Source organism: Rutilus rutilus, assembly GCF_951802725.1.
Source record: "Rutilus rutilus genome assembly, chromosome: 22".
Classification (NCBI taxonomy): domain Eukaryota; kingdom Metazoa; phylum Chordata; class Actinopteri; order Cypriniformes; family Leuciscidae; genus Rutilus; species Rutilus rutilus.
In genome coordinates, this window is record NC_140227.1 from 22,528,852 (window position 1) to 22,544,370 (window position 15,519).

General features: G+C 38.3%; 1 protein-coding gene across 3 annotated transcripts in view; it reads left to right on the plus strand.

Moving 5' to 3' along the window:
* ephb2b (eph receptor B2b) overlaps positions 1 to 15,519 on the plus strand; it is a 160,618-nt gene that overhangs the window by 88,434 nt on the left and 56,665 nt on the right. For all 3 annotated transcript variants that reach the window (XM_084396160.1, XM_084396158.1, XM_084396159.1), the window contains one exon: positions 710 to 1,394. In XM_084396160.1, the coding sequence (XP_084252286.1) occupies positions 710 to 1,394 (685 nt within the window). The remainder of the gene's footprint in view (positions 1 to 709; positions 1,395 to 15,519) is intronic.

A 15,519-nucleotide genomic window follows, 5' to 3' on the forward strand; every position in this document is an offset into this window, starting at 1 on the left:
ATAATGCTAATGCTGGCTCCATTAAGCAAAAAATAGATAATTGTGTAAACATCAAAGTGTATCACCTTTTCTTTGTCTCCGTCTGAGCTATATTAATAGTACATATTTTTATACAGTGCAAGAAATTGAGAGTGAGTGAGAGAGACAAAAATAAATAGAGACCAGAATCGCTTGGCACTGCAATGTGGGGGTCTACAGGAAACCCAAGCCAATGCCAGTCCTCTCTATGCCTAGTGCCAGTCCTCTCTATGCCTAGTGCCAGGGCCTGTTGGCAGTCTAGCAGGAGAATGTTGCCCTCTTTCCCACCTCATTCCTCCTGTGCTCAGTAATCTGGCCTGTGCATATGGGGAAAGCTGCTGAAAACGGTTCAGGTGCTCGTAAAGCCCTCCAGATATTTGATGCAGAGATACAAATGTGTCTATAACATGATAGTTTCTGCTGTCAGATCATTTTTTAAATCTAGCTAGATCTATGAGAAGGGATTGACTATTTGTATTACCTGTAGCCGGTTCTTAATCTGCCATTTTTGTCACATGAGCACATATTTAATAATTCATACAAATAAATGTATACGGCTAAAATGTAACCATGGTAGTAAATAAAGCATTTTTCCCATTCCCGTCCCATTTCTCCTTGTCTAGAGGTTAAAACAAACAAACTTGGATGTAAATCAAATCTGTAAACCTTTGCTTTCTCATTTTCTTTGTAGTGGGAAGAAGTGAGTGGCTATGATGAGAATATGAACACCATTCGTACCTATCAGGTGTGTAATGTCTTCGTCGCCAACCAAAATAACTGGGTGCGCACCAAGTACATCCGCCGAAGAGGTGCTCAACGCATTCACGTGGAGATGAAGTTCTCAGTACGAGACTGCAGCAGCATCCCAAGAGTCCCTGGTTCCTGCAAGGAAACGTTCAACCTCTACTACTATGAATCAGACTCCGACACGGCCACCAAAGTCTTTCCCCCATGGATGGAGAACCCTTGGATCAAGGTGGATACCATTGCGGCCGATGAGAGCTTCTCGCAAGTAGACCTGGGCGGACGCGTGATGAAGATTAACACAGAGGTTCGCAGTTTCGGCCCCGTCTCCCGTAACGGTTTCTACCTAGCCTTCCAGGACTACGGCGGGTGCATGTCGCTTATCGCCGTGCGAGTGTTCTACCGGAAGTGCCCTCGCACCATCCGCAACGGAGCGATATTTCAGGAGACGCTTTCGGGAGCAGAGAGCACCTCACTGGTGGCGGCGAGGGGAGTGTGCGTGCCTAATGCCGAGGAGGTCGACGTTCCCATTAAACTGTACTGTAATGGAGATGGAGAGTGGATGGTCCCTATTGGCCGCTGTATGTGTAAAGCAGGGCACGAGGCTGTGGAGAATGGAACTGTTTGCAGAGGTAAGCATGCTTTTCTGCTAATGTGTAGTGGTCTTGTCATGTTGCACAAAACTCTTTTCATTTTTTGGTCACAGCTGCAACTGACCCTAAAAAGTATTTGTTTGCTTGTCTGTGTGTTCTGGTTATCTGTCGTCTTTTCAGCACATTTTTCTTGTAGTCTCATATGCTGCAAAAAACATGCATCCTTAAAATATTATACATTTGCTTAAAACAAAATTGCAGTATATTTTAAGGCTTGTTCTCAGAAAGTATATTTTGGCAACACCCCATTGTCAACATTTTTGTTTTAAGCATAAGTAACAAAATACTGGCTTTTTGCCATAGCAAATGCTATTATTTTTAAACTATTATTATAATTATAAATAATAAAAAAATTGCAATTATTAGAATTTTATAATGTAAGATAAATTCTGTGAAAAGAAGTCAACGATAACTATAATGATAAAGATATAGTTTTAAAAATATTTCTAAATGTAAAAGAATAGCACACTACACCACAACAATAACAATAATAATTTTTTCCAGCTGATGAATGATTAAAACATTGACAGCCAATCAGAATCCATCCGTTTTAAAGAGCTCGAGCATTTAAAGAGGCAGACAACATAACAACAGCCCTTGCTTATAATAAACAAAACGAAATTGTGTGTTGGTGTGGATGCTAACATAGTAATCGTTATAGTCATCTTTATAATTATCTTTCTTGGTGTGACTGGGTCTTTTAATCTGTGCAATTTTGCTTTGTTAAATTAATCATATTTTAAGGATTTTTAGATGTTTGTATTGTAATTTTTTTTTTTTTTAAATGACCTACAAGCTACAGCATGTGTTTCCTACCAAGCTGAAGCTCTAGAAATGGCCCGCTGTTGATGTTGTGGTTTCACTGTGATATCCCAGGCAACTCAAACATGTTGATGTGGGTAGTGTGGCTGTTTTTTCCCCCTTTCACAGTATCCCTGTGCAGCATCAATGTAAGCTGGCCCTTTCACAGCGTGTGAGCGTATTGATCGTTTCTTATCCAAACCCCAGTGCTCCTCTCCTTCAGCCTACCTCACCTGTAATTCAACTCGCTCTACAGTGGGAGCTCTCGTTTCGCCCGACGGCGGGCCCTGTTCCCACGGCAACGACAGCCTTCAGACAGGCTCCACGCTGACACAGACGACACAATAAAACGCCCACCTGTGTTTCAGACCCCCCCCCCCCTCCCTCTCGCACCCACTCGTACAGACAGACACACACATACTCGCTCAGCCTCTTCATGAGCCTGGCTGTAATTACCACCCCGGCTCCCTGTCTAGTCCAGGATGAGCTGTGATGATAGCCGCTCATTGCAGGCGCTAGCAGGGCGGCGCTCTGCCGATATGCATTCAATGACAGTTAATGAGTACGGTCACAATCCTTGCACAGGAGCACCTGCCGATAAATCGTCTAGCAGTCTACTTTAAATTGAAGAGCTGACATAATTATACACATTTGGTTGTTTTTGATCGTCATGTACTTTACTGCATGCTATCGATTTTAATATTTCAAGAGTCTGCTTGGAATTGAGGTATCCCTATAAACACCTGGGTTTAAAAAACATACAATTGTGAAAGACAAATGGAGAGGCTCAAAGTCAAATCAAGCAAGCTATAAAAAGGTACTTGTTAAAGCCTTTCACATAACACTGTCAGTGTTTTGCTGAAAGACTGTTACTCCTAACAGATCCTAATCACTGAGCATTTAGCTTATATTCATAAAGCATTTGTGAATATTAATTCATTGAGGAATATTTCATAATATTTTTTTGACAGCAGGGCCTGATTGCAAGTGAGAGAGTGCTAATGTCATGAAATTTCTCTAATCCCATGAGGTAAATGTTAATGAGGCGCTAGAACTGACCTTGGATCAGCACTCTTAAGGCTAGAGAAAACTATGATGGAGCATTTGATGATTAGCACTGCCTAGATGTGTTTTGAGGGTGTGAAAATGGCTAGATACATTTGAAAGGAATAGAGCTAATTATTTTCTCAACTTTAGGATGGTTGAATGGATGGGTGGATAATTTTTTATATGCATTTATTTATTTTCTTAAATATTATACATATTAACAATAATAGCAATAAATCGTATAATTTATTAGTACATATAGAACTTATCATTAACCATTATTAATAAATTGTAAAAGTATTGCATGCAAAGTTAAACCTTATTGTAAAATGTTACTGAATTAGACAGACAGATATATATGTATAGATAGATAGATAGATAGATAGATAAGTAGATAGATTTATTTTGAAAATAGTTTATTGATGGTGGTTGACTGTATTGTACATAAGCGGTTTTGATCAAGGTCTGCCTTTAATTCATTGAGCTATTTATCTCTCTGGCAGGGGAAAGCTGATACCGCTGCGTGAGACAATGTCAGGACTGTGGTCAGTGGTCGGGGGATGGGTTGATGCAAGAAAGAAGGGCTTTTAACTGCTGAGAGTTGGGCGTAATGAATTGATTTGTGAAAGATGTTTTCGCCGGGATGCCGTGGTATCCACTTACGTTCTTGGTTCCAAGAGGTCATAAGATCTGCAGATGAAAGATCTGTCTCACAGCAACTTTCACAACTCCACTAACACTTTATGCAGACACCTCGCTACAAACAAGCGCATAATTATGCATGTTTCAATTAAGTCTTCTCCAGCACTTTCAACAGATAATGATTCTTCGACATGACGTCTGTCAAAATATTGACAACATACCAATTTACTTTTGCTTGTGATGGCATTGGCTTCTTGTCAGAAATTTGAGATCGTTTTACTAACAATATTAAATTTCCTCCCAGGGAGGCGCTGTAAGTTAATGAAGCAAGCCAGGTTCCTTTAACAGAAATGCCCTTTATAAAGGCAGATCTGATTTCGTTTAGAGCTGCGTTAGACGTGGACCCACTGGAGATGCACAGGGTCTTGTTCGGAGAACGTGTTCATTTGAAATGGTAGCAGAGTACTCAGAAGGACATAATAGGAGACATGTTCATGGTTAGGGGCTCTAGGTCCACAATCAGTGCTCATATTTTTTCCAAATTGTAATCTGATCACACAGTCTATGGAAAATGGGTTTAGAAGTGCAAACTATGGGAATATAAAACTAACTGTAGAGAGCGTGTTGAATGTACATTGCAAAAAACAACAAAAAAATCGTTTTTTTTACTTGTTTTCCTGTTAAAATATCTAAAAATTACTTTAAAACAAAATAAATTCACTTGAGAAGCAACACTGCATATTAATACTGATATTAAGACTTGATTTCAGAGAATATATCTTTAATATAAATTTATTTTTGTCTTACTGCAGTGACACCTTTTTCAGTAGTTAAAAAATGTACCTGGAAAACTGAAAAAAAATGCTAATTGAAAGTAGTATTTTTTGCAGTCTACTTCGACTAATACCCATTAGGCAAGAACATCAAATGAACAAACAAATGCAACGGCACTGGGGGACTTCTTGGTGAAGGTATTTTAAGCTACATAGCATTGTCGATGAAAGACAAAGTGCTTGCTTTGGCAAAGCTGATTGAGTGCAGACCTTCCACCTGTTGAGAAGTTCTCATGAACTTGAGTCTGATGAAAGAGAGCGAGCAGGTTTTACAGTGGTAAGCATTACTCGTCTGTTCTTCAGGAATGTGGTTGTGTGATCCAGATCCACAAGAGTTTATTTATGGCTCTGCAACGATAGATACAGCAGTTTCCCATATGGAGAAATATGTGTCTTTCTACACGAGTGTTTCATTTATGGCATCTAAATTTTAGACATTTATAAATGGGAAATCTCTTAAAGCTGTTGATACTAAAATGCTACAACAGACGACACTTGAGGAGGACAAAACGTAAATAATAATGCTATGAATAATTTGCATCTTAACTTTTGTTTCCCACCACAGTTTGGGGCTTGAATTAGTAGGAGACAGTGGAGTGGTGGCACATTCATAGACAGAAGATTAAGGCTGAGGTTTGATGTAATCTTACAGTAATTCTCAATACCGTAGAATAAAAAAAGCTGAAGACAAACCATGTCCTGATGATATAGAGGTTGAGGAAAGGAGTAAAGAACAGTGTGTCCCTCTAGATTCCTGGTGCTGGCTACCTTCCACATGGACAAGGCTTTAGCGAAGAAGTCATCATGATCCACAGGCACCACTATGACTCCCTTTATTTCCCATGGAGCATCTGCTTTTAATGATAGCTCTAATTGGCTAACAGCAAACACGGGGCACTGTAATGCTTATGGTCAGCCTGAAATCCCAGGGGTTCATGAAGCTAAACAAACAATTGTCCCAGCATCATCTTTCAACCCTCCATGTTTAAATGAAGGGCTTTGCAGGTAGGAGACCATGTTTGGGATTTTGTTCCTTGAAGTTTTGAAAACAAATTATATCAATATTAATATATATATATATATATATATATATATACACTATACTTTTTTATTTATACCACTTGAAATGTTAATATTTATTAGTATATAAAGAAATTAAAATTAACCATGATTAGTAAATGCTGTAAAAGTATTGCAAAAAAAGTTGAACTTTATTGTAAAATGTTCTGTTGATTATGGTGCATATGTTTCAGGTGCAACTGAGTATTTGCTATAGATGCTGCAATTGTGATTGCTTGACCCATTGGGTTGTTGAATGAGCTTTTCTAGCTCTTTTTGAAATTATATATGAAATCTAAACCATAATTCAATTAATGTGCTGAAGCTTTGAACAATAGATGAAAATCAATATTAGACACTGCTCTAATGCTCAATCTGTCCCAATAAAGTATTCAGTCACAAGCATTCATATAATCCCATGTTCATGGTTCATTGTAGTGCTGTTTCACTGAAGTGGCCTCTTACCACAGCCTCCCCTCAACACTTCATCAAGCAATTTTCTGCATTATCTACTGCTGATGGACACATACATTTCAGAATAGCATGGCCGCAATGTAATGCAAACCTCTCGACTTTCTTTTCGGCCTTATTCCTCACCTATTGAGTATGTACAATACGGCCTTTTTAGCAGCAATTTTCAGACAGCTTCAATCCACATCTGACCCATGGCACGCTTTTATGGCTGAGCTCCTAACTACTCTGCTCTTGCCAACCCTCCAGTCTGGACTCTAATTGGGAAAGTAAAGAACGTTAAGCAGTGAAATTAAACCCTCTCATACTGAGTTGTTCACTCTAGAGCCCAACACTGGGAGTGGGAGTGTGACAAAGAGCTCAAAGTGCTCTTGGTGACAGCAGACACACGGTAAAGCCAACAAGTCGAGTCCTTAGACTCGTCGCTTGCATGGCCAGAAAATAAAGATTCCTCTACGCTAGCCAAGGATTAGGATCACAAGTACCATAGGAGCTGTCTACCCACCTACCGAGACCCAGGGGAGTAGTGATACACTTTTATTTCATGTTGACTAGCCGTAATGGAGATTTCAGCTCTTCCAGGTGTTTTTTTTTCCTCTTTTTTTTTCTTTCATCTGAAGCAGAATAAATGTAACTTTTCTGAAAGCTAAAGATATCTCCCCACTCACCCACCCACACTTACTCCTTTGAGGAACACTCGTCATTTTTCTCTCAGCACATTCATCACTCCCTTGTAAGTGATAACGCCAAACTGAAACGACTGGGAACGGCCCAGAGCTCAGGGAGCATGATGTGTTAACTTGTTCCACATGCATCTCCGAGCAGCCAGTCATTAGCTCACATGTCCACTGGGATTCTCGTTGTTGGAGTCCCATGATCCTCAGAGGCTGTAATCACTATTCTGTGGCATCTCTGATCATTTGAGGGATTTCTCACGCCTGTCTTTCTTTCAGGACACCTTATGAGTTTTCAGAGATGAAAATCGAAGGGTTAAGAGGTCTATGCTGATGGAACGGTTTCTTCTAGCACAACTATGCCGAGGTGGAAAAGAGGTTAGGGGCTTGGTCTCCTTCAGAAGCCATGGATGTTTTTTTCCAATCATACATGGGACCTCTCACAAACGCCAGAGATCTCTTTCATCTGTTTTGATTCATGCTCTGACCACTGAAAGGCCTAGACAGGATGCAGTATCAGTTTGTCACGGGTTGAAAGAAAAGAAACAGGGCATGTGTCTTCTGAAGAGCTACAAGTCTGTGCTAACCGCTGGCAAATAACGAACAAGGGGTTACAGAAAGCGGGGCATGTTTTGTCACAAATACCATTCGATTCTGGGGAAGAAATCAGGATCAAATAGCAGTACAGCTGTTGTGCCACTACGACAGCAACTGGTGATGGATGAATTCAATTGACATGCAAGCCAATATGAATTGCAATTCTTTAACCTTGAGTGACATTTGAGGTTAGTGCAGGGTTAGGAATTTGTTACACTTCAAGCCTTTTTCTGGAGATTTTGATAGATGGCTCTCATGCCGATGTGAGGCCAGCGCTGCAATCTGTGTCACGCTGCGTCTTTCTTTGCTGCAGGATTCCAGTTGTTCGCACTCTGTTGACCCCCAGCTATGCTCTGAAGGATATAGGCTACAAAGTGTGTCGTTTCCTGATCTGTCATATGACCTTACAAAGATCAATTAGGCGATCTTGTTACACTAGGTTCTCTAAGGTTTTACTTCAGTTTGATGCGCTCCACATGTGGCTCAAGAGAACTTTAAAAGGTTGCATTCTTTCATTTTAATATATATATATATATTTTTTTGGTTTTAATTCTTAGCGGTGGTTAAAATAACATATATATGTATATTTATTTTTATTCGATTTTTTTCTCTGGTGAAATACGATTCGTCATTGGGCGATTCTCACAACAATGCTTGATACTTACAGTTGTGCTTAAAGCCACGTGTCTTTCAAGGAGTGCCTCTTTCCTTCATGGGGATAGATTTGCAGAGTAGTAATGGATTCTAAAATAAGAAACCGTTGCTGACAAAAGGTCTCCCTACATGATGTCTCCCGTCCCCTCTCTCATGGTGATTAAAGATTAAACAAGAAAGTGGGTGAAGGGCAGAAGATAAGAGCATGTGTTCACCCCTTGAATGGATCATCGGTAATGGATGCCTCACAGTTGGGCTGACGTACTGTGCTAATATCAGCTGTTAGCTCTTCCGACAGTGCAGGTCTCAAAAGAGCTATTTTCCTAACCTTTCAATATTTTGTTGCCTAAAGTGCAGTGTAAAAGCTTTGGGATCAAGGGATCAAAAAGTAAAAGGCCAAAATTTGAACAGTGTGTTAGTTGACTTCGAGTTGAATAGAGCTGAACTATTGCTGCCAAATAGCATGAATGATAATAGAGAAACAAATGTTTGTCAGTAGTAGAATTCATATCGTTGAATTGTTTGTTGGGATTGTTTGTTTGATGAGCCAGCACCTCTACAGAGCTTTGTTTGATAACACTGAGAACGAATTAAGACAGTTAAGACAGTCTAGTTTTTGGATTTGTCTGTGCTGAACTGCATGTTTTCTTACGGCTTTTCAGTTTGAAATTGAGCAGATTCACCTAAAGTCCTCCTCAGAAAAGTTTAGCTTAATCAGATTACTGTCAGATTATTCCCTGATCATTAGTATGCACCTTACACTATCACTCACCTGTGAAATGCACCACAGGTAGAGAGGACTTTCTTTTTTTAGTTTTAGGACTTAACACTATTTGTGAATGTTTGATTTGAAGAATGTCAAGATTCTTACTGCAATCAGAAATGTTTTATAACCTAAAACATAATTTTGCATATCACATAACATTTTTTTTTTAAATAATTTTTCATGTCGTACTTTTTTTGCATCTGTTTTTTGAGTAGGCTCCAATTACGGTTAGATAAAACACGACCAAGGTGTTTTTTTTATACATTAATTTATATTGCATTTGAGCTTGACAGTCAGTGATCAGCATACATTTTAGTTGCTTTGACATTCTGATAACTCCTCTTTGTGCATTTTTAAAATGTGCCAGGTTTGATGTCTATGATGTCTTCAGTGTCGTAAGCAAGCACAATTGTAGCACGTTTGAAGTTGATGATCAATAATTAAAAACCAATTGCTGTTCAAATTCCAGCCAAATTTATACAAGCCTAAGAATTAAACATTTTGATTGCCCCAAGCACTGCAATGCAAATTACACAATCTAATGAGCTATTCTTAGACTCTGTGAACATCTAGAGCCTCACACTGGGAGATGGATATCTTCTCACCACCGCTGTTCTAAATTTTTGTTTAGGAAATGGAGTTCATCTAGAGGATACCATCACATACTCACCTGCTGTTTGCTTGAAGATATATAAATCTATATATGAAGTGAGTCTTCTTTGGACTCAATTTTAGAAGGGCTAAAGTAAATATACAACAACTAATACAGGCCTCAGTCTGAGCGAATCCTTGCCAAGTTCAACATTCTGCGGACACCAAATTCATCCCGTCCTGAGCAATGATTTGTTTCTCACTTGTCTGTGGTTTTATTTGGCACACTTAGACAGTGTCCTCTTGAAGAGTACTTGTTTAATCACAGAAACTCTGTCGCCATTATAGACGTCGAGCTTTGCCTCATGCTGTGTTATTTTTGCTGTTTTGCACTTAAGAAGGCCTTTCAAGTGGTGTACTGTAGTTTAAAACATTGTTTCAGTCCTATACTTTCAGACGGATTTACTTGAGACGCTAATAGGCTAATGTTTGAGCCAAAAAAGAATAAGCAATAATGAATACATGTGTTGTGTATAGACCAAATGAAATGCAGAGCTGTGTGGTCCATGCAGCATGTCTCTGGAGTGCATTCTTCTGCAGCAGTGTACATAATGAATAGCCTTGTGTGCCTAGTAAACTAGAATTAAATAGGTAATCCCGCTTTCAGTTCCCTTCCAGAGTAATGTTAAAACAAACACACTGCTCATAAATAAATGCAGCTAATCATTAATATATTTTTCTCTCTGTTTCTTTTCTTTTTTATGTTTGGATTTTCAATCTCTCCACAGATTTTGAGCACACACTGAATTTAATTTCTTGGCTTGCTTGCAGACTTAGTACATTTGGCAACTCAAAGCATACGTGCCGGACATCATGGAGAAAACCGATGACTCAGTGATTCACTGGCTTTTCTTCAGCGTTAAAATCTTTTATATTTCGACCAGACTGAATTTGAATACACAGTAGGCTACAGTATATCTCCTTGCATGTGGAACAGAGGATGGTTAACTCTGTTCTCATGAAAAGGAACATTCCAAGACTAATACGATAATACCCGGTTTCTAATGATGGAATAGAATGTGGGGTGGTAAGTGAGGCCTGGACGATCTCCAATTATGAATAGTGGCCTTGTGGATACTGAGGTGCTTGGAGAGCTGCAGAATATGGGACAGGAATCCTATAAGGGGGCCACATGATGGTGATGCTGGCTTGAAAACGTCCAACAGGTACCGCATTGCTTAAGAGTCCGCTGCGGAAGACCGTAATTCTGTTGATGCAATATGAAACATTTTGTACTTTGAGTTTCAAAGAAACCTGGATTCATTCAAAGGAAAATACATTCATATACATTCTAAAATAAATGTGGATTGTGGTGAGAAAGTTGTGCACATGTTCATTCACCAAGATAGAAACATTTTGGTTTCTGTATCTCTAGTCTCAGTCCTCAGAGGCACAGCCACAGTCTTTTCATTGACTGTCACATGCATATTGCTTCTGAAAGTAAAAGCAAATTATTATTTTTTTAAATTATTATTTTTGGTATTAGTCCACTCAATATTATGTTTTTAAATTAAACGTTAAAAAAAAAATTATAATAGCATTGTGTGTATATATATATATATATATATATATATATATATATATATATATGGTTAGTCACTTTCAGATGGTCTCGTTCTATGTAAATGTAAATAAACTACATTGTGGACCAGATCTTATCAGCAGGAAGTGAGCTATTCAGTATGATACTGTACTGTGAATCCATGCATGCTTATGACCATATACGTATACTATATGCATAGTCTGTTTTAGTCCAGTGTTATCAAATCAAGGCTACTGGCACTGTAGTGGTATGTGGGGAGGTTTGGGCAGGGCGAGGAGGCGCCTGTACATGCTAGTTCTCAAGGCGGCTCACTTTTCTCAAGCTGGTGCCAGCAGACTGTGTGGTGGCACCACAGTGGCTCACCAAACTGGCAGCCCTGCTTCAGACGAGTAGGCCGGCTTTAGGATCGGAGGACCGGCAGGAATGGATTAGAGCCTGTTATTAATGACTCTCTTTGTCCCTCTGGCATTTTGCAAGCTAAGTATGAAAATAGGGCTATCATAAAAGCTTTTTGGTGAAACCAAAGGGAAAGCAGAAAAAAGGAAAAAAAACTCATAGCTTTAGTCGAGACTAACCAACAATGATAAATATGCCTGTAAGACCACATTTCTCTTTTCACAGTACTGAGACGTAGGCCTTGCTGCACGCAGACTGCTTTCTCAGACTGCCACTGACAGAATATATATAAGTTTGGGGTTGGTGAGACTGAAAGAAGTCTCTGATGCTGACCAAGCCTGCATTTATTTGATCCGAAAATTCAGTAAAACAGTAATATTGTGAAATAATATTACAATATAAAATAACTGTTTTATACATATATTATACATTTTAAAATGTAATTTATGAATTTTCAGCAGCTATTACTTCAGTCTTTAGTGCACATGATGCTTCAGAAAGAATTCTTATATACTGATTTGGTCCTCAAGAAACATTTCTTATTATCGTGATGCATTCATGCAGGATTCTTTCATGACTAGAAAGTAAAAAAAAAAAAGAAGAATTTATTCGAAATAGAAATCTTTTGCAACATTATAAATGTCTATTAATCAATTTAATGGATCCTTGCTGGCCTGAAGTATTAATTTCTTAATTAATAATATATTTATTTAATTTATGTGTGTCTTTTCATCTGCATACATGCTGTTCTTTGCTTATATTTATATGCTTATATTTACTGGAACAGGCCAGTAGTGGGGGCAATCTGGGCTTTGTATTGCTGTCCTGTCTAATAGAGCTGTATGATGATGAATGGTTTTGCTGGGTCCTGTACAACACATTAGCATTATTGAACAGCTCCTAGTGATCAAAGAGTCATGCTGTGTGCCCTTCATTCTGGCCTTGTTGAAACTGGCTGATGTGTTTGTAGTCTTCTTTACAACTTTGAATAAGCTTGCAGTAGGGCTGGGCTATATGGCCCAAAAAAATCTATCTATCTATCTATCTATCTATCTATCTATCTATCTATCTATCTATCTATCTATCTATCTATCTATCTATCTATCTATCTATCTATCTATCTATCTATCTATCTATCTATCAAATATTTTTTTCTTTCAAGTTTAAAGGCAGATTTTTGCTCATAAGTGAAAGTTGTAGAAACCAGACCATTAGGCTAATTGTTTTTAAAGTACTCTTTATTGTCAGAACATGACAAACACTTCACGTTTTTGAATTCTTTACACTTTTCCAGTCATTTTTCCTTAAAATAAATATCTCAGTCAGTAGAAAAAAATATTTTTTTGGTTTCTGCATGTTAACGGGTGATATTGTTTCAAGTCATGAAACGGGTTTGTGTTGCCTGACTTTGATGGCACGTATCTTCAGCACAGTTTGCAGTGCAGGCTCCAATATTAATAATTTTTTATTAATAAATGTTTTGTCTCTTATAAATGCACATTTGACAGTAGCTTGAGTTGACAGCAGTTGCTTGAGTTAGGATGCAGATGTAACATCTGTAAAAAAAAAAAAAAAAGACCTAATTTTAATATGGTAAAATGTAAATATTCTGACTGTTTGTGTTTTATTCAAATGAGTTGCTATGTGTAATTACTATGGAAGACCAATGGTTAATTGGTCCTCCATAGTAGCATACATTTAGATCATGATAACCACAGTTAAAACCACGCACATACTGTAGCAACTCACTACCATGGTAAAATGTAACTATATTGTTTCTATGGTATTTGTATGAAAAACCGTAGCTTAAATAGGTTACATTTAGTATAAATGCACAAATGCTATAGCCTATTCACAAAAAAATACTGTAATTATTTTCCATTACTCCTTTAATACATTTAATACATGTCTGCATTAATAATATAATAAAATTCTATTTGAATATCCCACATTTCTGCCACAGTACCATGGTCCAGTTAGTACAGTAATGGCGATATGTAGATTGAAAAGCCTTCTGACTGTATCATTGCACACAGCGTTTCTCCTTTCTGTCAATGTCAGAGCTGTTTCATCTGACTTTAAAGTAGTTTAAATCACAGAGGCATTTGTACTCTTCGCTGAATTCAAGTGCTTCTCACTGGATCTCACAACACTGTTTAATGGTCACGTGACCGAGACCAATCGAACGCATCTGCTCTAGTAAGCGCTGCTTTGTTCCGCTTTTGCCGCTTAAACATGATATCGAACATTTATTGACCTCTTGTTCTCGTTTTATCGAGAAAAATTATATCGTGATAATTATCGTTATCAATTTATCTACCAGCCCTAGCTTGCAGTGAAGAGGTGTACATAATACTTTTGGAAAAATTTCAGCAATTTTCTCTCAATCATCCATGATTATCAATAGCAAGAATTAGATGTAAGTAGTAAACGACAGTGAGCATAATAAATCATTGACTGGGCTTGAACGGCATGGGACATGGTTGACTTTGACACTTTGGAATTTGGCACGATCAAAAGGAGATTTTTCGATCTCAGTGGAAAAAAGGCTTGAGGAGACCTAAAATAAGTGCCAACTGACACTGAAGCTCGTAAGGTGATGTCGCTCCCTCCCCATACAGCTATAACAGCTCCTCCTTGTGACCCTTTTACCATAAATAGAATGACACATATTGATTTGGGGACAGGGTTCCTTCATGACATGTTTTCACACATTGACCTATTTTGCCAACAGATCACTTTGGCTCAATAACAAAGCCCACCAGAAAGCAATGATCTTCAATGGGGCAGTGGATTCACAACCATACCTTCTCCGTGTATTAATTGTTGTTTATGTACAGCTGATCCCACTAATGAATACACCCTGGTCCTATAACAACACAGTTCCCAGGTCGCTTCCTCTCCGTGTTCTTGTGAGAGTTCCAAGTTCAACTTTTGAATGGACCCCACTCACAACAGCATTTCAGATGACATCTAGAGCACACAATAAAGCTAAATAATCTCTTTATTTATCTGCTTAGATGTTAGAAAGGTAAAGGATGCTCATCATGTGCTCAGAAGTATTTGCATTCCGTTTTATATGTATCGACATACAATTGTTTGCATTCTTAAACAATGACTGGTAAAATCTAGTGATATTAAAGGAATGGTTAACCCAGTAATGAAATTTTATCACTATTTACTCACCCTAGAGTAAGTGAACATGAAGCTATTTGCATTTACAAAGCACATTATAAGTGAACCACGCTGGTGCTGTGTACATCTGGATGGCTTCAATTCATTTGTGTTCACATACAGGCTAAGCCTTTTGCACATTTTGGTTTCTCACCCTCTTCATCTCAGCTGCACAACATTATCTCCAGTCACACTCTCCATCAACTCTGCGTAGAACTTGCCAGAAACAGCAAAGACTGCTGATGCTGCACTGCGTGAGTCATTTGCATAAGGTAAACATTGACCCATTGACTAGTTAAAATAAGTAGTTGTGCAAGCATGTCTGAGGTCTTTCAACAAGACCTCAAACGTACATGCCAACAGTATGTTCTGTTTTAGATGCTTTTGCCAGAGAAATAAATAGAAATTAAACAAGTTATTTAGAATGCATCAAAGCACAGGCTCAGACACTTGAGGTTGGCCTCTAAGGTTTGTTTTTTGACACTGCACATAGAGCTGTTGGCACAGTCCATGTCCTTGTTAGAGGGCAACATTTGACTTTGTCTGTCAGTAAAATGTTTGAGGGAATATGCAAGATGGATTTGAAGACTAATGTTTGGTTTCTGATTGTCCAAACTGTCAGTATTTGGGCTGAGTATTGATATAGATTTAAAGATTTGGTTCAATTCCAATTTACAAGCTTTCGATTTATTTTGATTCAGTTCCATTTCACAAGCTATCAGTTAGATTTGATTCTGTTCTTATTCACAATCTCTTGATCACTTTCGAATTTTGATTCAGATTGTATTCATTTCAG